The 25,171-nt window shown below is 45.2% G+C and overlaps 1 protein-coding gene and 1 long non-coding RNA gene across 2 annotated transcripts in view; one reads left to right on the top strand and one right to left on the bottom strand.

Annotated features, from left to right (window-relative positions):
- Positions 1–1,096: 1,096 nt before the first annotated feature.
- Positions 1,097–25,171, bottom strand: part of LOC135371989 (hemocyte protein-glutamine gamma-glutamyltransferase-like) — a 76,239-nt gene continuing 52,164 nt past the window's right edge. The window contains exons 11-15 of the mRNA XM_064605767.1: positions 18,738–18,835; positions 14,630–14,878; positions 4,916–5,079; positions 1,143–1,282; positions 1,097–1,100 (exon numbers count right to left, since the gene is read on the bottom strand). Coding sequence (XP_064461837.1) covers positions 1,097–1,100; positions 1,143–1,282; positions 4,916–5,079; positions 14,630–14,878; positions 18,738–18,835 — 655 coding nt within the window. The remainder of the gene's footprint in view (positions 1,101–1,142; positions 1,283–4,915; positions 5,080–14,629; positions 14,879–18,737; positions 18,836–25,171) is intronic.
- Positions 9,836–11,143, top strand: LOC135371980 (uncharacterized). The gene is made up of 3 exons (XR_010415740.1): positions 9,836–9,948; positions 10,516–10,576; positions 10,937–11,143. It is a non-coding gene; the product is annotated as an uncharacterized LOC135371980 (long non-coding RNA).

The raw sequence follows: 25,171 nt of genomic DNA, 5'->3' as shown, positions 1-25,171 counted from the left end.
CTCCACTTCTCATGCTTCATCTTTACTGCTCACGTGTAACGAGAAATGTTGGGCGCTTGCTTAATCACATATTCGTCCTATAGAGCTATAGAACTGGCCTACTTCATTCCCGCTTCATTCGTCCGCGTGGCACCTTTTCTCTGAAGGGCAGACACCGCAGCGCGTGCGTGGGACGCTAGCCGTGGCGCTCACAAGGACAACTTCGTTTCAACGTGTTGAAAAGACACTGGAAACATACTTACTATACGTTCTCGTTTGACTGCTAGATGAAAATTTGTGAAATGCATGATATGGACACCAGTGTGTCCTCGTTCTGGGATTGAGGCACTTGAACTCTTATGCTGACTTCTTTTGTCTCTGAACCGTTGTGCTGCGATCCGGTTACCGCTATTATTTTTTCCGGTTCTGCTCCCGTTCGGTTTCAACAGTGTCATGAACATTGCGGTTCGAGTTCGGTTCCGGCAAAAATAACGGTTCGGGTACGGTTTTCAGTTCGGGTTGGGGTTTGGTCCGACACCCTGATCCTGACTGAGTAGCAGGCAGGAAGAGCCCCTAAGGGGAGGGGGATATGTTTGTTATATTTTAAAAAAATTATGGAAAGGTTAGCCACCGCTACGGCAGTTTACTACGGGCTGCTGTTGCAAGACTAGAGTTGTGGTATTTTATTCCGTTGTTTGTGTTACTGTGTTCAGGCGATTCGTCGATATGTCGTTCAGCTGTTTACTTTCTGAAACTGAAGTCGAAGAGGCACATCTTTTCGCAAACAACGACCTGGAAAACGAGACCGGCATATTTCGCATGCAAAATAGTCATCTACAGGAGATCAACCAAAGTCATCGTTGGTTGAAGCTGAATTGGGCAACTGATTTTTTTAAAGCCGGCCATCATCTGCCTCAACGTCAGCCAGAATAACGTCGGCGGTCGACCTTGTCTGAAATCTCCTCCTCCTGAAAATATCAAGGTACAATGCCAGTTGTTCATATGATCTTCCTATATTGAGGTGCAAGTACGCACCAAGTACGTACGTTTGAACCAACGGGCGAATTTCAGCCTTACGCTACTAAGCACACGTGAGAAATGCGTCTGCAGATGATGGCTAGCTAGAACAAGAAACAGAATTATATGTATTCAAATTGACTTACGCCACGTCTACGGTGTACTCGGCTTGAAGAGCGCCACAAATGTGCACAGTCAAGCGGCAGTCTGTCAGTGTGAAATCCAGAGGGTTCTGAAAGCTTAAAATATACTTCAAGCTCTGTGCTACAGCCAAAGGCCCAGCCACCTGGAAAATGAAATGAAGGGGTTAATCTCAAAACAATAAAGGGGAGAATAATGTTGTAAAAGAAGCGATCAATCCGTCTAGGAAGGTAAACGTGCTCGTTCTACGCAGAGAAATGGAAGGCGCACACTTTCGTCACCGACAGTCATGGAGACATTTGTGATCAGCAAACGACGTCCAAAAGAATGACATAAAAGCAGTTGGTCTGAGATAAGAACAGGTGGCTGGATAGACTAAGTTGGAATACAAAAAAAAAAAAAAAAAATGGCGCGGGATCAGTCGTGTCTGAGCCGTTATAGTGTTTTACACGGAACCATGTTTACATGTCTTAAGTTGCGGGAATTTAGCGAAAGAAACCGTAGGTGCGGCCAAACTGGTTCGCCTCGAACTACACGGCGAAGGCTAGGCGATCCGCCACCCATCGGCGCAGCACTTGCGGTTTTCTGGCGGGCTCTAGCTCCTCCACGGTGCTGAGCCCCCCTCTGGATGCACTGCATCATCTTCGTAGGTAACTTCCACACTGGCACAAGTTGAAGTTGCCCCGCTGGTAGAGGGTATGGGCTTGCTGTGCGCGCCGACAGTCGAATTTCCCTCAGCCGCTAATCGTCAGAGCTCCTGTAAGTATCTGGATTGCTGGGTGCTGGACTTTGGAGGTGTTTTGAGTTCCTCCCAGGCCGCCCTCTTGTTCTAATAGCCGTTTCCTTCAATTCTGACCATATTTTAGTTTTATAAATGCCGACATTGTGGTAAAATTTTGATATTTCAACTTTGCAAGTTTATAAAATACTGGTTTTTGAAGCCAATATCCGTTAAGTCCACGTAGAACCTCTCAAATGCGTTGCAACAACACCTCGATCGGCGTCCTAGTCTCACGCGTTCCCGGGATAGACTGCCGGAAGGTACGCGTACCCCTAATTTCCGTCTCTGTCGCACGCGCCCGCCACACCCAGAGATTATGTCAGCCGCCGCAATCGGCTTGGTAGAGCTAGAATCTGACACTAGCTATCTAAATTTAGCCGCTCGGTTCTGCCTATAGGACTCGTGGATTCGATTGGCACGTCCCTAATTATTTCACAGGGATCTCAGCTTAGGATATTGCTCATTTAGGACATAATTTAATTACATAGTGCGCATGTGCAATTAATAGCTTTTCCGCTAGAAAGTTTCAGCCACAAGGCTGTTTGTCTATAGTGTCTGTTTTGTGATATCCGAGAACCCCAACCTCAAACCTTTCCGTCCGCTTGCTGTTGACGGATTGACCAGTTTTCCCAGTGGTCAAGTGGCGCAAGTGCCACAATAGAAGCTACCACTCATCCAGTCATCTAAGTAGGTGCAAGGTGGTAAAGGGTCAAACGAATGGCGTAAAGTTTGCTCATGCTTTCGCTAGGGCCAACACTTTACTAACATAATAGTAGTACTTATAACAGTACTTTACTGTCGTATAAAAATAGAATCGGCTGATTTTAGTCAACCGCTGTTAAGGAAAAAAAAAAATCCCAACAATGCGCAATGTGCGCTGACTTTGCTTGTCCAGTATGTTTTGATGCGCTGATCGCTTGAGATACGGAAGCTGTAAGAGATGGAACTATCGTTCCTCAAAACGACCTAATTCGATTTTTTTTATTTATTTAGCCGTAGTCCCTCCATAAGCCCCAAAGCGCGCCTTGACTTGAAACAAAATAGATGCCGTTGCAGTTGAGTTATATGGCCAGGCGAACATTCTCTCGAAGAAAGAATGTAACTACATGACCACTAATTAACTAAATTGATTAATTGACTCTTTCATTAGGGGCTTTCGCGCAAAAGCGAGCTAAGGGAAACGTGAGATTTTCTTCGTTGAAAGCCATTCCATGTTTAAAATACTCGTAAAGGGACCATGAAATGATTTTCGAGAATTCCGAGTACTCTGCAGGAAACCGTTCTCATGATCCATGACTATAGTACACACATCGACTTTTAACCGTATTCAGTACAACGGGGGCGTAGTTATCAGACAAAAATAGCAGGGCGTGACAGCTGGATATATGCTTTCAAAGTGGGCTTACGTCATCGCCATCCAACGCTCTCAGCCAACTGTGGACGACGAGGAGGACACACCCGCCGGACCACGTGGGTGCATGGTTTCGGTTTGGACAACAGCGACGTTGTATGTCTCCCGTCGAAATCACTTGAAATATGGCGAAAGGCAAATTATCAGCAATGGAGGAAGAGGTTATGCGACACTCACAGCGTCTATGGATCGTTCGGTACGCAGCAGCTCGTAAATGTCATCGATGAAGGTGTGTTCTGACGAAGAAGAAGTTCAAAGAGGAAAACGTGCTCCAGTAACCATGCTGACAGTTAACGGCTATATTACATTTCTCGTAGGATTCTGTGCCAACGGTTAGTTACAATCTTGTCTCCAAGACAAATTACAACATATTTCATGAGGAAGTATGCAAGCTTGTTTGAAAATTTTGCACTTTGCTCGCAAAAGCCCGTCCGCGAATCGGCAACATGTTCTGTGTATGATGTCACGGCCAGCTCGCCTCGGAGGCGGGCCGTAGCAGCTGCCGTTCACGCCTGTGGAAAATATAGAATATTTCCGCTATTTGTACGATTTTCAACTTCATGTTTCATGGTCCCTTTAAACGCGCGTTCACCTGGCCATAGAATTGAGCAACAAAACGGCATCTATTTTGCCCTGCTACTATTTAATAAAAATTATGTAAAGAATAAAAATAAACACCCTGCATAGTCTTGCAACTGATTTTATGACTGAAACTAGCTTTGTAGTCCAGATTGTGCAGTACATACATACATGTTTGTGCTTCGGAAGTGTGAGGTAAAAAGTTAAAAAATGCACAACATAACGCAAACTATATTTGGAAATATTCGATTGTCCTTAGCTTATGAGATTTAGGGGAACTGGGGAAGCTTGAGATTGTCAGTCTGCTTGATTAAGGAGTAATTACTCCTTAGTGAGGAGTAAATTAGATAAAGGAGGAGTAGCAAGGAAAAATTCTGATTCACGATTATCTCACTTTTTTTCTCTCTGTTCCACGTCTTCCATGTAACAAAAGGTAGCGGGGAAAGAGTATCCCGCTACCCGTATTTGTAGCGCAAATACTTTTTCCGTCACCGACTTAAAGTGTAACGGGATTGCTGCCGCGCTACTGAAAACAGAAGAGAATATGACAGCGGCGCTACTGCTAGCGCGGCTATGTATACAACACCGCCCCATCTGCAGATCCATATTGATGCCAAGCTTTACATTTATCCGCTACAAGAACGCATTTTAATAGAAAGAGTATACGGCATTGAGAAACGGTTCGTTAAGTGAGCTCACTCTCGGGGTCCCTCAGGGTCCCTCAGATATGTATACTGGGTGTTTCAGCAAAATCCCCCGGTTGAATAATTCGAAAAAGGCACCACCTGTCAGGAAACTTTTTTTTTTTTTTTCGGTTTGCATCCTCGATGCGCCGGCCACAAACTGGCCGCTCAGTTTCTCATTTGCATGCGGTCGTTCATTGAATAAACATCATGACTTTCTTTTTTACTTCGCTTCTTACTTTGGTACCTGCGAAACGCTGAGGAACCCATTGGTGAATGCCTCCTCCCTTCCAGTGTGCAATATGAACGTATCATGTATCTTACATCTACTTTCATTTCAGGGTTTCCAACGATGATTCTCTGCCGTTTGATGCAACCCTCGCTTTCAGATCCCTCGACGTTGGCGGTAACCACGAGCCTTATGATGTTCAGGGGTGCGAGCTTCTCTTGATATTCTTCAGGGGTGATGGTCAGCGTACGTTTCTCCTCTGAAATAATACGGAAATGCCATCGCTATCTTTCCTACATGTAGCGTGATAATTGGGCAAGACTATTGCATTGTCAGTTACCTGTGTAACGACAGGGACAATGACGGTTCGTTACACGAACTGTTCGGAAGTATTCGGTATCGATGCAGAGAGGTCTTGGTACATGGACCTCTCAGTACACGGACACCGCGGTGCAGGGCCATTTTGGTCCAAGCCATCGTCAGGATGCGGGTTGCACGTATTGCACCCGTAGAGGTTTTACACGAGGGTCTACATACACGAGATTGTATTCGATGGGTAGAGCATCGCCCCCGGCGATGAAACTCCCCAGCCATCATCCCGTGATAAAGTTGTTGTTGTTTGTTGCTTTTCGGCAATTATATTTCCCACGGTATTACGAGGTAGGGGGAAGATAGAGAAACTATCCTGTCATCTGATGACGTTGCAAACCAGTTCAAGCTGACAGATCTGTTGTTGATTTTGCGCTTATTTTTTGTCACGGTTCGCGATGTTTCAATATTATATACAATCGAGAAACACGTACAATATGATGGCAATTGATGCTCCGAGGCTGGAACACACAGAAGCGACAAATACATACAAGGTCTCAAGTACCTAAGAAATTAGTGATGAAAGAAAGAAGTCACTGAAAAGGTTAGTCATCTGTAGGATTCGAACGGTTCGGTAATCCAAAAGATGTGCGTTCCAATCCTACAGCTGGCTAATCTTTTCAGTGACTTCCTTCTTTCATCACGTACAATGAACCTGTTTCACATACGCGTCGTGTCCTAGCAGCTCTCCAACGAACCATGCTCGGCGCGCGTCAAAACAAATCCACGTGGACAGCACAAAGGACCAAAACTGGTCCGGAGTGGGACCGACAAGGTCGCGCAGTCTCACCACTGGTCCCCACTTCTGTCGTCCCCATAGTGCGCCATCTAGTGAAGACGGAGATAATTCTCTCCGGCGCCTCAAGGTCATACGCACGCGCATAGTGAAAAAGGTCCACAAGATACGAATATGAAGAAATAGAGACAAGACATTGCGAATAATCAGTCCCACTTCGAGACCGACCGTCGACCACGACCGTTGAGAAAGGAAAGTAACGGACAATCAGTTGTGTAACTCAGTTGGATCAATTATGCGACACGTTCGTATTAATGAACTAATAGTTAAGTAGCTTTCGCAGAGTTTTGTCGTCTTTTAGAGGCTCTACTCTCAACTTCTCGCGAGGGCTACTTTTTGAGGAAGACGCCCTTTCCGCCGCAAGACGCACTGCCGACTTGTTATGGCATGAATTGCGTTATTGCGCCTAACAAATGGATCGCAATTAATGGGAGCGGTGAGGAGACACGGGTTCCAGCTATAGTTTCAACAGAATAGTCCGCGCCTGCTCTATATGACCACACAATAAAGGGAAAGTTTTGCTAATCATCGTTACCCAAAGGCCGGTACGCCCGAATAGACAACTGGTGAACTGGCGTGCAAAACATTTCGCTACGCGGCCATTCTTGCAACGAGATGCCCGTGTACAGAAATGTTTGTACCAGAATGTCCTGTGCCGAAACGGCTTGTACTAAAATGTCCTAGACGGACACACTCGCTACGCAAACTGCTCCCAACCCGGAAAAGTAGGGTCATAAAGAAAGAAACGACCCATTCTTCCCACCAATGAGCCGGAACGTTTGCAGACACGGCACCCTCCTTTCCAACGCACATGTGAACTGTACAAGCAGTTCTCGAATTGAACTGACATCATTGTTTGTTGACCTTGTTTGTTGGCCCTCGTCTTGTCTGTTCCTTTCCATATTTTGGCCACCAACGTTGTTTTGTTGTCCAACATGGACACTACTAGGTACCTAGGCTCCGGATCAGACCCGAGATCGGCACAGGGGAAGTGAGAGTGGTGAACAACTGCCCCATTCCCGAATGAGGTGGGTACACAAAAATCCACAACGTTACGTAATACTACATGTAAGACCCACCGAAACACAGCTCATGAAATAAACTATCCATCTTTAGCCAACTTTCCAAGTTTACTACGCAAAAGGGACGAAATAAACGGGGACCCTCAGTGATTGAAATCCTGACGTCATCATTGGAACCGAATCGTTGCTCTCACCCGAAGTGCCCGACCACGAACTATACTCTTTTAACGACTACACTACCTGTCAGAAAGATGAGTGTTCAACTAGAGGCGGAGGTGTCCTGGTTTGCGTAAAGGGAGACGTCGCGTTGCCCATTATCAGCATTGATACAGCCCTCGAGCTCATCTGCATCCGAATCCACACGTCACCTGGCATTGTAATCTGTTATTGGTGCAGACTTTCTCTGATGACTTCGTTAATCAATGTATGGGAGTGGCATGTCAAATGTTTCCCAATTGCAGAACTATTATTGGGGACGACTTTAACTTTCCCGCCGTAAACTGGCAGAATCTAAGAGTCCCAAGTGGTAACAGAAACTAGGGAATGTGCTCTGATTTTATTGCACTATGCGCTTGCCACAACTTATCACAAGTAATCACATCGCCCTCAAGAAACAGATCTATTCTCGACTTCGTTCTATAGGAGCATGTATTTATCGTCAAAACAACGCACATCAAGTGTTCCAGTGGCCATGACCTTATTTATGCGGACACAAATAAACCCCGCCTAAAAGAAACGAGGCAACGCAGAAAAATATTCGATTACTGAACACTATCGAAGGGTATTTAGCGCGTTTAACCGATGACTCTGAAGCGAATCATACTCCTCTAACTGTAGAACGCAGTTGGACTCTAATTAAAAACGTGCTTCTTGAACTAACAGATAATTTTGTTCCCTCTATTCACCTCTGTAATCGCGCAACCGCTTCTTGGTATACCCGACACCTGAGGTCCCTGTCGAACAAAAAGAAGAGGCTCTCCCACAAAGCTAAGCATTTGAACTCCCCTGAAGCTTGCGGGTCATACTACCGATACACTCAAAAGTACAAAGCTCACTTGCGTAAACACAAACTTGCTTTCTACAGGGAAGGATTACACAATCTTCTTGAGCCTATAACCCCAAGAAAGCCTGGCGCACCATAAGCCCAAAACAGTTCAAACGCGCCCCTCTCATTTTAAAGGAGTACAAAGGGCCATCCAAAAAAAATTCAGATTAAGACATCTGATGAAAGTGTGTGTGTCATTATACCGAATAGCGCGAAAGGTTTTGATGTGTGCAATTTGTTTCCCAGAAAAAAAACTCACATAAACGTAGCTCCGCGCCTTCACCCTTAACTCGCCACTCCAGCTATAACGAGGATGAGGACGTATGATGGCACGTCACCGATGACGGCATAATGAGACTCGTTCTGGTTTGCCGGTCAGTCGGGGTCAGCGCATTGTCCCTTTGCCGCCGTAAACCTGTTTTCCCAGTTCTCCCAGGGAATTGGGGATAGAAGGAGCGGCCGAAGCATTACCGAGCAAGCAGAAAGGCTTTATCAGAACCCCGAACAGCTGAGTAGCAGACGACAGCGGAGTAGCAGACAACATTTCTCTAGGCCAATCAGCGAGCGTACTCCTTATAGCGTCAGCGCGAGGTTCCAGGCATATCACAGGCTGGTACTGCTCTTCATGATGAATTTTTACTGCTCTTCACCACCGTTGCGCACGGTCTCTTTTTGCGGCGTATTTTAAATTCAATTTCTGCGATAATTATGACTGTGTGGTGTAGATTACTTCGCGTGGTGCATCTTACTGGCAAACTTAACAGTTTTATAGGAAGAAACTTAGGTTTCCGCACAGCACCGAAGAAACTGCGTCGCCGTTCAACGCATTCTTTCGGGAAGTAGTTACGGACAAACGGCTCCCTCTCTCTCGAACAACTTCAGTGTATCAGAACCTTTGAGAAATGCCTCCTTTAACGATATACCCGGACGGGGTTTCCACCTATAGAAACAGCCTTCCAAATTCGTGCTCTCCTGGGCCCAACGGGATAAGAGAACCATAGTTCTAAAACTAACCAACAAATACACCCGCCTCCTTTTAAGTTACGTATACCAGGACTCTTTAAATCAAGGAGCGCTACCTCATGGCTGACTGCATGTCAACGTAATCCCCATACACAAAGGCGACAACACCGCTGACCCGCAGAATTGCGGGCAGGTCCTGCTGACCTCCGTGCACCGCAAAATACTGGCACACATCATTACTTAGCACATTATGACGTACGTCGAAGACAATGACGATCTTTTTCAGATAATGACACGGCTTTATGGAGAACCGTTCCTTTGAGCTTCAGCTCTTTGAACTGACGGATCTTCATAATTCTGTTCATTCGTTCGGTCAAACGGACGCGGTATTAATCGATTTCAAGAACGCGTTCGACAAGGTACCCCTGCTCGACTTGACTACAAAATAAGCTTACTGAATTCCAATTTATATCAGAGAGTGGATGCGCGACTTCCTTAGCTACCGAACCCATGACGGAAACGCCGCCTGTGCGTCGCAATGTCGCGAAAAAGTCGAGCGTTCACGCTCAGGACTTCACAAATTATCATTACTTCGCATCAAACAGCGAGCATGGAAGTGACCCCCCAATATATATATATATATATATATTTTTTTCGCTGCGACGTCTTGTGCAACGAACAAAATGAGCTCCTGCGAAAGAACGATGAGCGCAGGTAACCCACAGAGCGCGCGCAAGGCTCTGTTCCGCACACGTTTAAAAACCACTGATCTCGATTGTAAAAGGCTGGATCGCGGATAGGGAGCGCGAGCGTGAAGAAACCGGCCGCCATCTTACGGTGCCCACAACAGTCGCCGCAGCGATCATGGCAACTTCTTGCAATTACGGTCGTACCAACCGTACTGGCAAGGTTACAGGGCCTAAACTTATACAGGTGAGTCACTCTTCATCAAGGAATAAATAGGCGTCCATTCTGTACATTTATTTGACCATTATGAAGTGTTTTTTTGCCCAAAACGAGCACTGGATGCAGGTTGCTTGATCGCTCTTCCGACGTTCAATCGAGCACACTTGCATTTTACCCGGCGACAAATACAGTTTGAGTGCATAATATGCTTGAAAGAACATGTTACACTACACAGGTAGTGTTGTCATCAATATATGTGCGAGCACTCGAGCGCTTTTTTGCATGCATTGCTAGCATGGTACACGGTGTTCTCTGCGGAAGCAAGTGCCACATTCATTTCTTTGAATTACCTTCGCGCACAAGTTCGGTATTACGTCATAATAAGACCACGATTGTCACATTTTTTCATGTATTGGTATTGTTTTGTGCCTTGGTTTGATTTGTGACAAAGAATCCTACGTAACGGTGGTGTGGCGCGACTTGAATAACGCCTTTGTGTCTGAGCTGTATCGTCAGCTTGTTACGATAGTAATAATTTGTAGCGTGTCGTGCTATTTGTAGCAGTTTTAAGGCAAAAGTGGTCTCTCAATACAGGTTTTGTCATGAGGGCTGCCCAGTGAACAATCTGTGCAGTGTGATACGGCTGGGTGTACAGGTAAGTATCACGTTCCTCATCCACTGGCAGGAAGGAACAACCTCAGTGCACGCACTGTGGTTAGCCTCTCTCAGTTTTGCATATTTTCTTACATGTTCACATCAGAAACACACCTTACACTTTAGGCTCTTTTTAGAAGAGTTCCCCATATTCTTTTTAGAATAGTTTTTAATCTTTTTAATTATTAGAAGATACAGGGATTGTAAACCATGTTTTAAACTGATGTTTTAACATTTGTCCAATGCATTTATTAAACAACATATTCATTTTTAACTGGTTGCACCCAAACCAATGTTCTGATGTATTATTTCCTTTGTTGTCGATGCACCATAAAAGTAGGAATAATCATCATCAATGCAGGTTACTTCACAGCTGCCTCGACATACTCAAGAAATGGGTGCAGAACCTGCGTAATGCCCGCAAACTTTGACTACCACAGCATCTCCAGAAAGTAAAGGGATATATGTCACATGGGATTTTTAAAGGCATTCACAGATAATACCTTGTATGAACTGTTGTAGATCTAAGCAGCTTCTACAGTACACTCTCAGAAATTAAAACTTGTCAGGGAACTGTGATAATTGTTTCAGTTAATAGGCATGCACATATACGCTATAAGAAGACAATTATTTATTGAGAATGCACTTCTCTGGCTACGCATGTTGTTTACATCTACTGTTGATCACATTCATTTATCACATATTATATTCTTATATATTATTATTATATTATCACATATCCGATCACATTAAATTTAAAATTTAGCATTAATGAGAAAATATCAGTGGGGAAGCTGCTATCCATTGCTCATTCCAACCTAAAATTGAGTGCTACAAATTTAGAGAGCGTACCTGACCATTGTCATTCCTAAAATATATATTGTCATTGTAGCAAGGTCACAAAACAATAAATGTAGCCTTTTGCGACCTCCCTGCACGTTCATTGTATCCTGAAACGCATAAGTGCTAGAAATAAACCTTGAACTTGAATAAACTTGATGTTGTATAAACTTGACATAAAATGTTGAATAATATAATGAATGATATAAAATATTGAATAAACTTGAACTCGTATATTCTCTTTACTCATTATCAGTGATCTTCATTACAAAAGCATATCGTGTTAGACTTTTTTGTTTGCGTTTCACAGACTGGGTACACGAGGGCCAAAATGACAAAATCACAACTGTTTCAACGTCCAAATAGTCCTGTTGCAATTTGAAGACCATACGTGGAGCTGCATTGTTTGGAACATGCTCTGCATGACAAAGTCAGCACTGGATAGCAGGACCCCGTCCCCAAGTAGCTTTTCTCACGCTGCAGTTGTATTCAACAAAAGCATGTGAGTGCTGGAGAAGGACATTCCAGTTTGGCACAACCGCGCCTGCTAATAATCAGAACAAATAAAGGAAGAAGCAAACAAACATAGAAGGGCTGTACTTCAAAAAGAGATAAGTCCTGTGTCTCAAGGAGGTGTTACCACTTTCTAAGTAACTTAATTGATTAAGCTTACATCACTACCTGATTAACTGTCCTAACGAGCGTGATCTAATTGCGTGAAGTATTTAGGGCTGCTTCGGTGTGTCCATATTTGCGAGGCAAAGCACCGCTGTCGTTTACTAGAAGACTGCGATGCTTGATATAAATCATACTAAACCCATACACGACTAAGACAACGGCTGTGATTCTACAGTACGATCTCTTTCTGCCATGCGAGTATATATCATCCCGGACCGTTCTTTATGGAACAATTTTTGTCCAGAACGCAGCACGGGATATTACATACATGTGGTTGTTAACCTCACATCGTTTCTTATTGAAATATTGGCTGGGAAACGTACTGTAGTACAATCCCCAGCGCTGCACTGCCGTGACGGTCTAGTTTCGGCATTCAAAACATAACGTAATTAAGAATCGAACGACAGGACACCTGTGAAACACTGTTAGGATACATCAGTATACTGGCACCTTACAAAATTGTGTGATGACAAACAACGATCAACGCCTGCAGCGCAATAAATACTCACAATCTCCGTTGCCTCCCATTGTTTTCTATGGGCGCACACTGCGTTTTAGGGCCTCCCAACATGGCGGCCCGAATGCACGCCTCTCCCCCACGAGCCCCTCTCCCATGCGCGATCCAGCCTTTATACATAGAGATCAGTGTTAAAAACCCCTCTCCACATCCAAGGAGTGGTGGTGGTGGTGGTGGTGGGTGGTGAAAGGGCTTGCCGTTGTCGGCCTCACGTAGGTGGGCAACGTCACGACTGACGCCCTGGGGGAATGTGCCTTCCTGGGCCGACTTCTGGGGGAACTGTGCCGACATCTGTCTGAAAGCGTCTGGGTTTTCCTCAGACACATCCAAGGAGCGCATCGGCGGAGCAGCAGACGTCGTGGCGTATCATGGGCTACGGCATGGGCACGTGACCAGTGACGTCCAATGGCACAGCTCAAGAATGTATAAGCGGTGCGTGAGCCGAGAAGAAAAAACAAAGAAAAAATGCCCTGGGCAGTCGCCATACGCATACTCCTACATATGTGCATATCCAGTTCCTGTATTAGTCATCACACGTCATATATTGTCATAAGTTACTTTGATCTGACCTGGCCTTAGCCCCTATCATTACTGCACAAACATAGACAAACATCTCTCGCCCCTTTTGTCCTGGCCAATCTCCCTTAGTGGCTCACGGCCATTATCTCATTGGCAGAAGAAGAAGAAGAAGAAGTTCCTACGTGACGCGGGGCTCGTGTCTCTCTTCCGCGACTGCTTTTTGCGACTGTCTTTTGTATATTTTATTGCGCAATGACAATACGCCGCAGAGCGAAAATATTTTGCAGGATGACTCCTTGTGTGCGGCTTCACAGATGAAGCAGGGCTTCGAGTCGTGTTAAATGTCACTTCCATGCTGAAGGATATTAGTGGCAGAACAGACATGTTGCAAGATCGTCACGAAGATTGCCCCGGATTTTGTTTTTCGCTGAGTCTGTTTCCACACGCGTTGACAACGAGCAACAGCACGTCAACGTCCTACCACCCCTAGAAAAAACATGGACCAGACCCAGTACTGATTGCCATGTCCGCCGCCAGTCGGGCGCTTATAGGAGCGAGGTCACGGTAACGGGTGACTGGTTGGATATTGCGAGCACTGTACATGTGTAGGAAGACTAGATTTTTCCGACTCTGTCATAATATGCAACTCTTATGGTGCGTCCTGCACGCATGACTCGATACCGGCGCGTCACATCGGCCCGCAGAATTGCCATCATGGTTGAACAGTCCATATTTGAATTTTGAACGGCGTTAGAAGACGGCAGCAGATGACAGCACCACCTCCATCAAATTGCTTAGAATTATGATGATTATCGAGCTCTAACTCTTAAAATGAACCCATTGTACTGAAACGCCAATGTAAAGGAATAGTAAAGCAAAACCGTCTCCTAAAACTGAGTCTGGCCATGGGGAGGAGCCTAAAAGGGAGACCCGATCTGTCAATCAAACTTGGGAGCTCTTCATTGGTTCCTCTTTTCTATGGGTGTAGCCATGACACCACAATTTTCTCATCATGGAGATGTCTCGGCGAAGGGGGAATTTCATCAGAAGAAGCATTCATAAACTACTTTATGCGAGCATAGTACATCCGCTTGTAACTGTCCGCAAAATGAGCTTTAACGTTCACTTCACTAGCATTATTCACGAGAAAATAATACGTTTCCTCGCTGATTTTAGAGCTAGCAAAGACCGCGATCCCAAGAAAATAACGGGGAAAATGCGACTGCACCGTAAAATGTTCCGTTGCATTACTGAATTTTATTAATGTGTACGCTTTTTCCCATTTAATATACCATCTGCCTATCTTGCTTAATTAAAATATCATACCAAAGTGTACGAAATGAAACGTGGTTGATTTGGTTTAAGAACAAATAATAAACGTGAATAAATGAAACGTGGAATGAAGAGTGGATCACCCGTGCTTCGCGATTTGCACGATGAACAATTGTTCCTGCACTGTCACAGCGGTCATGTCAAATGGAAATTTGTAAATGTCGTTACCAGCTCCTGGTGCCAGGTTCACAAGGAGTTCCTGTCTCTTGATATCCTTGCAGGTTCCATCATTGTAGTAAACCGAAGCAGCAGCCAAGGTGACAGTGACATTGCGATCATCCGTGCCGTTGTTGGTAAGGATGAGATTCATCGTAAGAGGTTCACCCAAAGGAACGGATGACACGTTGTCTATCATAATGTCCACATCTGCGCCCAGAGTAATGACCGACATGTCTTCCAACTCCCTCGCCATAGAACCTACAAAAAAATGGACAAATACAGGCCTGAACAGAAGGGGAACAGGCTGCAGAGCACAGTAGTACCCCTGCCACACGTGCACCCTTCAATGATGACTGAAACCAATCGTCATTGAACATGCGCGTGGCGCCATCAAGGGTGTAACGCGTCAACCTTTAAGGGAGCATCGTATCCAATGCTTTTTGCGAAGTTGACACGTTACACGGTTGGTGGCGCCAAACGCGTGTTCAATGACCATTGAATTCAAGAATCATTGAAAGCTGCCCGTGTGCAGGGGTATATCTGTGTATTTCCACGAGCGACATCCTCACGGAAGATTCTAGTGGAAGAAAAAGCGAAAACACTGTTCACAGAGACGAAGTTCCGTTCTGTGTTATGTTAAGCATTCACACAATGCGAAATATCGGGAGTGGCGAACTGCGCATTTAGCAGACGACACCGTCAGCGTGTTTTCCTGTCGTCTGCTACGAGATATCATGTTGCTGTGTCGCAGGATATTCCCCACGGTTAGCAGTGCACGTGGACACTGGACGTTGAGCGCTCGCGCTCAGAAAGCTATGGCATTTTGTCGCGTCTTCCGCTTCTGCGGGGAATGTCGCTCGTGTGAATACACGGTAAAGCGCGGACCCCATAACAAGCGACACGCGACGCGCTGCAGAATTTGTCGCTGTCGCGTCTGGTCATGGCGCGACTTCCTGGTCCATTTGAGCAGCGACATTTCGTCACCGAGAAATGATGTTTTTTGGAGAAGCAATGCTTACTTTATTCGAGCTAAGTTGTAAATTGCCATAAATATACCAAAAATAGTATTTCATTCGTCAAAATGAGGAGAAATTGTAATGAAGTTGCTATGTAATATTCGCCGTAACGCAGTGGCGCTGCGGTTGAAGTACCCAACGCCCCGCCCACTTCTTCGTCTGCTAGTTTTGTTGGCTGCCCTCTCCACCCTCTCCCTTGCCCACGCGTTCAGTTCTTGTTTCACGCCGCCAAATCTAGCTGGTTTTGTCAAACAACAGGCAACGAACTCAGCGACATGCTACAAATATCTACTGGGAGTAGATGCAGAAATATTGAGCCGCGACAAAGCTTTTTTGACGCTCGTGTGGCGGCAGTGACGTCGATTTTGTCGCTTCTCGCGTGTATCTGCCGCGTGTCGCTTGTTATGGGATTCGGGCTTAAGGCGACACGACTTGTGTCGCGTGCGCGACACACCTTCAAAAAATCCCGGGGGGGTTGGACGCCACTAAAATACTGCAGCGCCGTTACACTCATAGGGTGAACAGATACACTGGGATGTATCTTGGATGTACCGTGAAATATGTGCATACCCCCCATGGGGTTACTTCCATTGGTAGTTCTCGTGTTTGATGATAATATACGCACAAGTAGAGCTGTTAGCACCGAGCACTCTGAGTGACTAATGCGGCTGCTTGTGGTTCGGGGCTGCTTCATGCCATTCAGAAGCTAATAGTTGACGACTTGCATTGGTATGACATCGTTGAAATGGTAGCAACTGCGAAAGCGTTTTCATCGGGAACCGCTTCTGGTGCATCTTAGTGAAGTGTTTCCTTTCATTCTGCCCTGTAAAGTCACATGGCGAAGCGATCGATACTTTTGAACTATTTATTTGTTTATATGCATACCTTCGCGGCAATTGTGTTTTATTAATGCATTTAATGAGGCACTTCATGCGTGCGCGTATTCCTATAACCTGAACCTTGGTAAGAAATTGGGCAAATTGAAACTTTAAGCGAATAGAATGCTAGGGAATCTGAGCAATCCATTTGTAACCCCAAACACCAGCATCAGTGGTGCTGTAACGTCCGTACTACGGAGTACGGACACATACTAGTTAATTCATTCTAGGCTTAGTTGGGCAAGATAATGGCGAGTAAGCTATTCACCTCTACCTATACGTGAAAGTAACCGTGTAAATAACTAGACTATAGTTTCCCCCTTATAAAAGCAATAGGAACGTGCCTCCAAAACACCTGCCTGGTAAGCATTGCATTTGAACTTGCATGTACCAACTTGTTTTGACCTAATGAGATTGTTATCTTTAGGGCTTCTCGTTTATGGAGATTATAATTTTCCAATAATAGTAATAATTTAATAATTCTTGCTGTACCGTCTCGGCAGATATCAAGCATGTGCTACTCGACTGCCATCTTTAGAACTCCCAAAGAGCAGCACTTGAGTGTCGCCTGCAATCGAGTGCTGCCACACAATTCCCATCGGCAACCATCCTCGGCCCCTTGTCTAACATGATCGAATATCTCATTCCGTCCATCGTACTTTGGGGTAGTGTGCCGTATCTCATGTGGCGAATGTACCCATTCATCATCATCAGTTATCTGTTGTTGTTATTTGGCTTATAACATCACGGGATAACAGCATCTTCGCCTTACTTCGAAATATAATCCCGATAAAGGGGAAATCCTAGTTGTCTCATATTATAGCAACAACTTGTATTAGTGCTGTAATTGCTGTCATCATTTATTGTTGTTGTTGTTGTTGTCGCTGTAATTGTAGAATGGAATAGAAATAGAAAGAAAAAAATAGAAACGTAGGTCGCACTGGTGCGGTTCCAGGATGCTTGACGTGTGGAAGCACTGGATGATCTAATAGATTATATCAGCACGTATGTCCTTGAGGTAGGTCGTCAGTGCACACAGCGCAGGTAGCTGGTGTTGCCTTGGTCAGCTCCCCAGTACCTTCTCAACACTAATTGTCGGCGTCGCTGTCATTCTATCAGTGCATGGTGTATAGCAAATTATCAAAGGGAACTGTAAAGTTGCCTTATTGGCACCTTCTTACGAGTGCCTCCCACCACAAAGGTGAGTAAATAAAACTCTTACTAATACGACTAACAATCAGGCCACAACCTATATCACAGACGGATAGAAATCAAGCGAACCGGTAGGCAAGTATGAAAGTAGTTCTCGTTTCAACCTACAGGGTGTCCCAGAAAACGTGTCATTGAATTATAATAAAAAAAACTACACCACCTAGAGTCACGCGGTCAACGGCATATGTTCTTAGTGGGTTTTTGCCAACTCCTGATGTGAATGTGGAAAGTAACGAGAGTTTAATTATGTAAATTTTTGCGAGCTTAAGTCGGAAATTTGCCAAGTAAAGGTGACTTTTTTACCCCACCAAGGTGAAGAGCGTGTTAATTTACACAAATTAATGATAATTGACAGGAATATTCGGGAGCTATCCCATCGGAAAAAATAGCCGAACATCATGCTCTACGGAGCTCCCATAGGATAGCGCACGATGAATTTTTCAGCGCAATCTTTGTCAGTCCGACGAAAGGAGGTTGGAAACCCAGCCCACCCGGGCATCCCAGAAAGAGATAACACAGGCATGGCTTATCGTGTCCTACTTTCGCTGGGATAATGCTTTCCCTCTCCCAATTTTAGGAACTGCTACTTTTTCTACTATCGCTGTGTGGGCTAGCTTTCCTAACCTCCTTTCGTCGGACTGTGAGCGATTGCGCTCAAAAAGTAATCGCGCGTTATGGTCCGGTGTTCCGAAACGCATGATGTTCGGCTATTTTATTGGATGGGATAACTCATGCATATCACTGTCAATTATCGTGAATTTGAGTGAATTCGGCACGCTCTTCGTATTGGTGGAGTAAAAACGTGACCTTCACTTGGCAAATTTCCGAGTTCAGTTCGCAAATATTTACATAATTAAACTTACGATACATGGCATTCACATCAGGAGATGGCAAAATCCTAATAAGAACAAATGCCGCTAGCCGCATGATTCTAGGTGCCGTATAGTTTTTTTTTATTATAATTCAATCACACGTTTTCTGTGACACCCTGTATATCATAGTTGTACGAACCTTTTGACCCTTTGTAGAGGGACGTGATGTCTTCAGCGTCATCCGCAAAATCATCCGTAATGATTCCCATCTGCTTTGTGCATATCAGCATTCCAGCCCTGCAAATAAAGCGATAATTTTACTGATACGACAACTAACGGTGTACACACTGCATGAATTACAGAGCAGATGTGGCAAGAGGCAATATCCATTGCGCAAGACGTCACTTTTGGCGTTCGTTCAGCTGTGATCTCTGTTGATGTATATGCTATGCAGACGCCATCTAGTTCATAGAACATCCTCTCGTTAGGGGAACATTTGAGTCATCGTACAGTATGGTTGTGTTGTCCGAAATTTTCACAAGACAAGCCCGATGCCATCGAAGCCGCCAAAGGACGCATACTACATGCTACACTCGGTCAAAGCTGACTCAAAGTACGTTACAGTCTCGGTATAACGAAGTTAGAAGTAATTGCAACTGTAACTCTTTACTTTTACGCAAACGTAACTTGTAACGGTAACTAGGTACCATTTGTGGTTCAAGTAACTGTAAAATCTAATTGTAACTAAGTTACTCAGGTATAGACGATTTCGGAAGATCCCAGAGTGCTTAGCTTACTAATACGAACGAAACGGGTGGCCTCCAAACTGTTTCGATATCTCCCCTACCGATCCATTGTCCACGACGTGTCAAGGTCAGCGAAAGCGAAATGTATAGGATTATTCTTCGTTCCCCGGCTCAGCAAGCACCCAGGATGCAATGCGTGCACAAAGAGCACTGGGATTTTCTGAACTCCTCTAACAGTTTCCATACGTCTGTTCACGAGGCCCGGTTTCACCAACGTTGGTTAACTTTGAACCGAGATCAAGTGTTGCTAAAACTTAAAGTTAACATTCAATATTTTTTTACAAACATTAATTGGTGACGTAATCAATCGTCCAGTGACAATAGCTCCCTCTAGTGAGACAGACTGAAGCATTAAATTTAAGTTTTGGGACCGTTGATTTCGGTTCAAATGTTAATCGGCATCGGGGAAACCGGGTCTCGGTGTCGTTTTGTCGAGCCTTTAAATATCCTGCCGTTTTTACCAATCAGCAATTCCACGAATTGTGACATCTCATACGCAGTCAGGATGCGCTTAGACTAACTCACACCGTGCTGTTAGAAAAAAGGCTAGTAAAAGAGGTTGCGGTTGCTCGCCTTCTGCGTGCGTTACTTCTTTGTCGCTAGCTGAGTACTAGCTAAGAGACTTTAAAAGTAAATGCTGTCGTTCCCATAGCCAGTAAGATTTGCTTGGTAACTCTTATGGTATTGGTATGTTATATAGTATTTTATGCTTATGGATAGAGGTGGGTGCGGGTAAGCAAACTTGGACCCGCACCCGCACAGTACCCGCGCGTGTGTGACCCGCACCCGCAAGAATTTAATCTGGGCGACCCGCACCCGCAGTGCTGTCTGTATACCCGCATTGGGACTGAGCGGTATACATGCGCTCGGCCGCAATCTTGAACCCCCGTTTTCTTGTTCACCCTCTGGGTGATGAACATGACAATGCGGGCACGATACACTAGCCTTATCCCAAATCAATGGATGCGTTCCTTCTGTTCGTTATTGACATCGGCGTTGGATTTTGAATATCCGACTGCAATTTCCTGGAACAATAACTAATGAATTATTGTTTAGTAAGTACCGTAGGTATGTAAAGTACAGAATGTGTCAAGGTGATTATGGTATCACTGAAACATGGGAACATAGTCTCGACAATGCCGGTGGGTGGCCTGTCCACGGTCCGCTTGCTGAAAACGCATCACATTAGTTTGTTAAGTGCATTCCCACCCCAACAGGAATGGACCATTTCCATATTCGCGTCGCCCCTGGCGACAGAATGTCGAACGTCGTGTCTTTCCCCCTAATAATGGTGACGCGCTTTTCGGACTGGCACATTGCGTGGGAAAGTAACAAGAAGATTGGAAGAAGATTGCGTTAGAGAGCACAAGAGTGAGAGCGCATTGTACTCGTTACCAGACCTCAAACGTCCACGTAACCTTGAAACCGATTATCTCCCCACATTGAACATGACAGTCCATAGCGATGTTTTCCACTCAAAGATGGCTGACTCAAGGGCTGGGCATGCGCATACGCGTTGTCGGAAATGGTCCATTAAGCCACGCGTTTATTAGTATTGCGGACCACTTTCGTTCCTCGTCCACTTTACCGCTGTTTCTATTTTAAAATAATGGAAATTCTGAGTGTTGGCTACGTGTCTCGGACGGCTTCAATCGTATGCCAGTAAAACTGCAATTTAACGGAGAGCCATATGTGTCTGTATTAACAATCGAACTCGCCCAGCCAGCACTTGCCTGCTGCAGTCCGGCACATGGATTTATACGGCCAACAACATAGGGCACTGCCGAGCACGTGTGTGACTGAGAGGGATCACTTAGTTGGTCATGGAGTGCGGGTAATGCGGGTATACCCGCATTCCCCGCTGTCGCATTCCGTGTACATCCGCATTTTACCCGCTACCCGCAGCGATCGCGAATTCCTACCCGCAAATCGTGACGATGTGCGGGTAACTGCGGGTACCCGCGGGTATACCCGCACCCGCGCTCAGCTCTACTTATGGATTGCGCCATAGGGGAGCATATGAAGGTTTATTAAAGAAAAAAAAAGAGAGGTCAGTCAGGAGGATAATAAATGGAACGGGGTGGAATGGAATGTGGTAGGGTCCTGTACTCAACGCAGGGAAATATCCCACATCATCATCATCATCCATTCATCTATGTTGTTGCTGTTGTTGTTGCGAAGCGAATATGACGGCGTTGCCAGGGTCGTCCAGACTATTTTTACCTTTTAGATAATTGGTGCTACTAAGCAATTACATCCCTGACGACTGCTGATAGCAGGATTTCATTCAAAAATTGTAAAAAAAAAACAATGTCCAAAAATGTGTTACGTTGACAGCTTTTATGGATGAAGTACCCAAAACGAATGAAAAGGAAAACGAGTCAACAAAAGGTGTTTTGTTTGCCTGTCAGCTGCAAGTCCTGCGAAGCTTAGAACTAGTGGCGCTAGCTGACAGTGCAAAATAATGCATGCTGTCTGTAGCAATTTATTAATGGGTTAGCATATGAAGTGTCACAATGGTAAAAAGCTGTGTGTGAGAGTCTGTGATGGTGAAGCATCACCGAGGCAGAGGTATAACTGGACATGTAAAGGCGATATTAGAGGGCAAATGTAAATGTAGGTAAATGACTTGAAATTGAAGTAGTTGGAGGTAATTAAGATTATGAAGTAAGAGTAATTAGAGGTAATGAAAGCAAGAGAGCTGAGTTTAAAGGCAATGAATACAACGTATATGTAATGAAGAGACAGATTAAACGAAATGAAAGATTACCGAAGACAACCGCAGGTTACCGGAGGTACTTAAATGTAATTAAAGGTAATGAACGTCAATTAAAGGGAATTTGAGTAATTAAAGTTTGTAAACGTAGTTAAAGTGAATTAAATTAAATTCAAATTAATTAATGGGGATCTGAAAGTAAATGAGGCTAATTAAAAGTTAAATGGACTTACACATAGTAATTGAAAGTGTCGACCCGGAAGTCAAGTATAGACCGGAGGCGGACAACAGGAAGTCAGGTTAGACCGGAAGTGAAGAACCGGAAGTCACGTATGGACCGGAAAAGCCGCTTAATGCTAACGCATTTCTCTCGCATTTACCACTAGATCACCACTGATTTTTTTAAAACCCAATTTACTATAACGTGCAAAGGTGTTGGTATGCTCGCACACATACATGTATACATACGTGCGTTTTGTATTTGTGGAGCTGGCGGTGTTGCACGTAACACCGTTGCCATAATCGAGCCTTTTTTCGGTATGGAAGTGCGGCTCGCGATACTTCTTTTAAATCGCTATCAGAAAAGTATTTGCGTTACAAATTTATGGTAAGGCGATCTCCGTATAATTGCGAATACTTTCATAGTGCCCCCATCCTTGCTGCACCGGCCATTTTTCTTAGCTTCATGGTCAGTGGCCAACCCGCATGCAGTGCGGACAATAACAAAGAAAGCTTTCCAAACGTTCACCTCGTCTTAAAGGGGCACTAAATGCAAAAGCAAGTTCACTTCAAATTACGTTACACGTTATGTTAATTGCGTATTTGTCGCCATAATTCAAAACTTTGATTGTGTTTCCAAGCTACAATCAAAATTATACCGGAGAATATGTTGTTTCGGCGCTAAGCAGTGATCGACGCTCCAGCTCGTCCATCGGTGCTTTTAGCCTCGACCTACTAGATTGGAAGCTAGCGGTGGCGCTACTAATCGGCACAGTTATTGTTTCCTCAACTTCTACAATACTTTACACTTCATCTTACCTTAGTATTTTTGGACAAGCGGTGGATATCCCAAGGAAGATATTTCATGCTAAAGTTGATTCTGTTGCTGTCGTCTGCTACGGTAGTTGTACGTCCGCTTCTGCGCGTTCAAAATTCAAATTTCCTTTGTCCAGTCACGATGTATAGATATCGCGGGCCGATGAGTATCGCCCCTAGCGGATCGTGAAGATTGGCTCCTCATAGGGCTTGTCGATTATGACATGGTCGTTATAATTCAGTAGGTCGTGTTTTCAGTCGAAGATGCGCGTGGACGCGCGTGCCACGCCATGGAGCTGTCCCGCTTGAAAACATGGTGCGCGTTGCAAAGCGAACTGGCGTCGCTGTCCGAAGGAAGTGAAGATAAATGTTGGCAGTAGAACATTCGCGAGAACTGTTGTTGGCTACAATTCAGTGAACCGGTATTGAAAAATGCAGCAGTGTGCATCATGCCGCGCATATACGGAATACTACGATCGGACCTGTTCCAAATCCACACACGCAAGATAGGTATGCGCGCTTCACCTGCTGTCTCATTGGATGCCGCCAATCTTTGCCTTCTGAGGATCCCATTCGTTGACGCCAAAGACGGCCCTGTTGTCGTTGCGTAGATGGGTAGAAATCCAGCGAACCGGTAGAGATGTAGGAAGGGAGTTGCCCCAGGACAGAAGCCGCCGATATTTCGAACAGAGACTGTTCTTCTTCTGCTTTTGGGCACCGTCCTCATCATTGACATAGTATTTAAAGGGTTAGGTGTGACGTGTTTAAAGGTTCATGCGAATTGTGGGTCAACAGCCCGGAGGGAAGAAAGGGTCCGTACGGGCTTCTACGGCCGGAGTGAATGGCTGCTTTGTTAAGGCTGGTTCACACTGTCACGTTTACGCTTGCGTCTACGGGTTACGGGCGCTTACGGTGGGGGTTGCCATGACGACGAAAAGACGGCGCCCGCAAGATCGTTTCCGCAAGGAGTTGAAGCAACTTCAACTTTTCTCCCGCAAGCTACGTAACCGTAAGCACACTGGCCAATAGGATGGCAGAAAAGTTCGGATGCCGCGCAAGCGTTTTGTCTCGCGCGTCTGCAAAGATGGCGAAAACATTGGATGTCTTAGAAGCTCTTATTCTCCTAGTTGAGAAGTTTCCCTGGCTATGCAATAGCAAAAGGAGCGACTACAGTGATGCCACGAAAAAAGAAAACTCATGGATGACAATTAGCAAAGCAGTGGGTCTGTCAGGTGATATCTTTACTCAATGAATCTGTCCGAAGTAGCGAGTTGTACGTTGCACTGTCGACGATGGCGTTCCGTTAAGAACATTAACAGCAAGAACATCGTCAAGGAATATCTGATTGTCTTCCAAAGCAGCCGGCACCGGGGTACTCGACGCTGGACGCCATGCTACTCTGTGGCTCTATTTCACTTTTCTTCGGAAGGATGGCGCTCTAGGAGGCCGCTCCAGGCGCCCACAGCTCCCCATAGAGCCCATAGTTTGAGATAATTCAGGCAACACTGGACATACGGCCAATGAAAATGCGTCGTGATGCCTAGCAGCCAACCAATCAGCAACCTCTCAGTTCGGCTCGGCTTTCGGCCGGCCCTGGCTGCCATTGACTTCTACTGGTTTTCATACCTGGCGCCCGTTATTCCAAAATAACTAAGACATTTTTGATAGGCGATATACATATTTATTGATGCAACGTATAAACTCAAATGTTTGACTCATATATTCACCGTGCGTACAGGGCGTTTAGTTCCTTGAATAGACAGTAACCAAACCAAGTTCGAACTTGCAAAGCACACATACAGTCTACTTCTGGGGGCGAGCGAAGTCCACGAGTGCGTGCGTTTCACAGATGAGCATCTTCTTCTCATTCTGGCGACGCATCGTAGGTCACACAGTCACAGGAAATACTTTTGTCGTGCGAACACTCTCTTCTTAGTCACTGTATTTGAAAATGCGACAGCGCTCGAAAGTGTTCCTCAGGCGTCAGCTCACCAAGCATTCCAGTTCCGACCCGGCAAGAATGTCCGTAGGTTGACACTTTATCGGAGATCAGTACATGGACAGAGTCATAGCTCA

This window comes from Ornithodoros turicata, unplaced genomic scaffold (genome assembly GCF_037126465.1).
Source record: "Ornithodoros turicata isolate Travis unplaced genomic scaffold, ASM3712646v1 Chromosome124, whole genome shotgun sequence".
NCBI classification, from domain to species: domain Eukaryota; kingdom Metazoa; phylum Arthropoda; class Arachnida; order Ixodida; family Argasidae; genus Ornithodoros; species Ornithodoros turicata.
The sequence above is the reverse complement of the archived record's forward strand: the minus strand, read 5'-3'. Positions and strand labels throughout refer to the sequence as shown.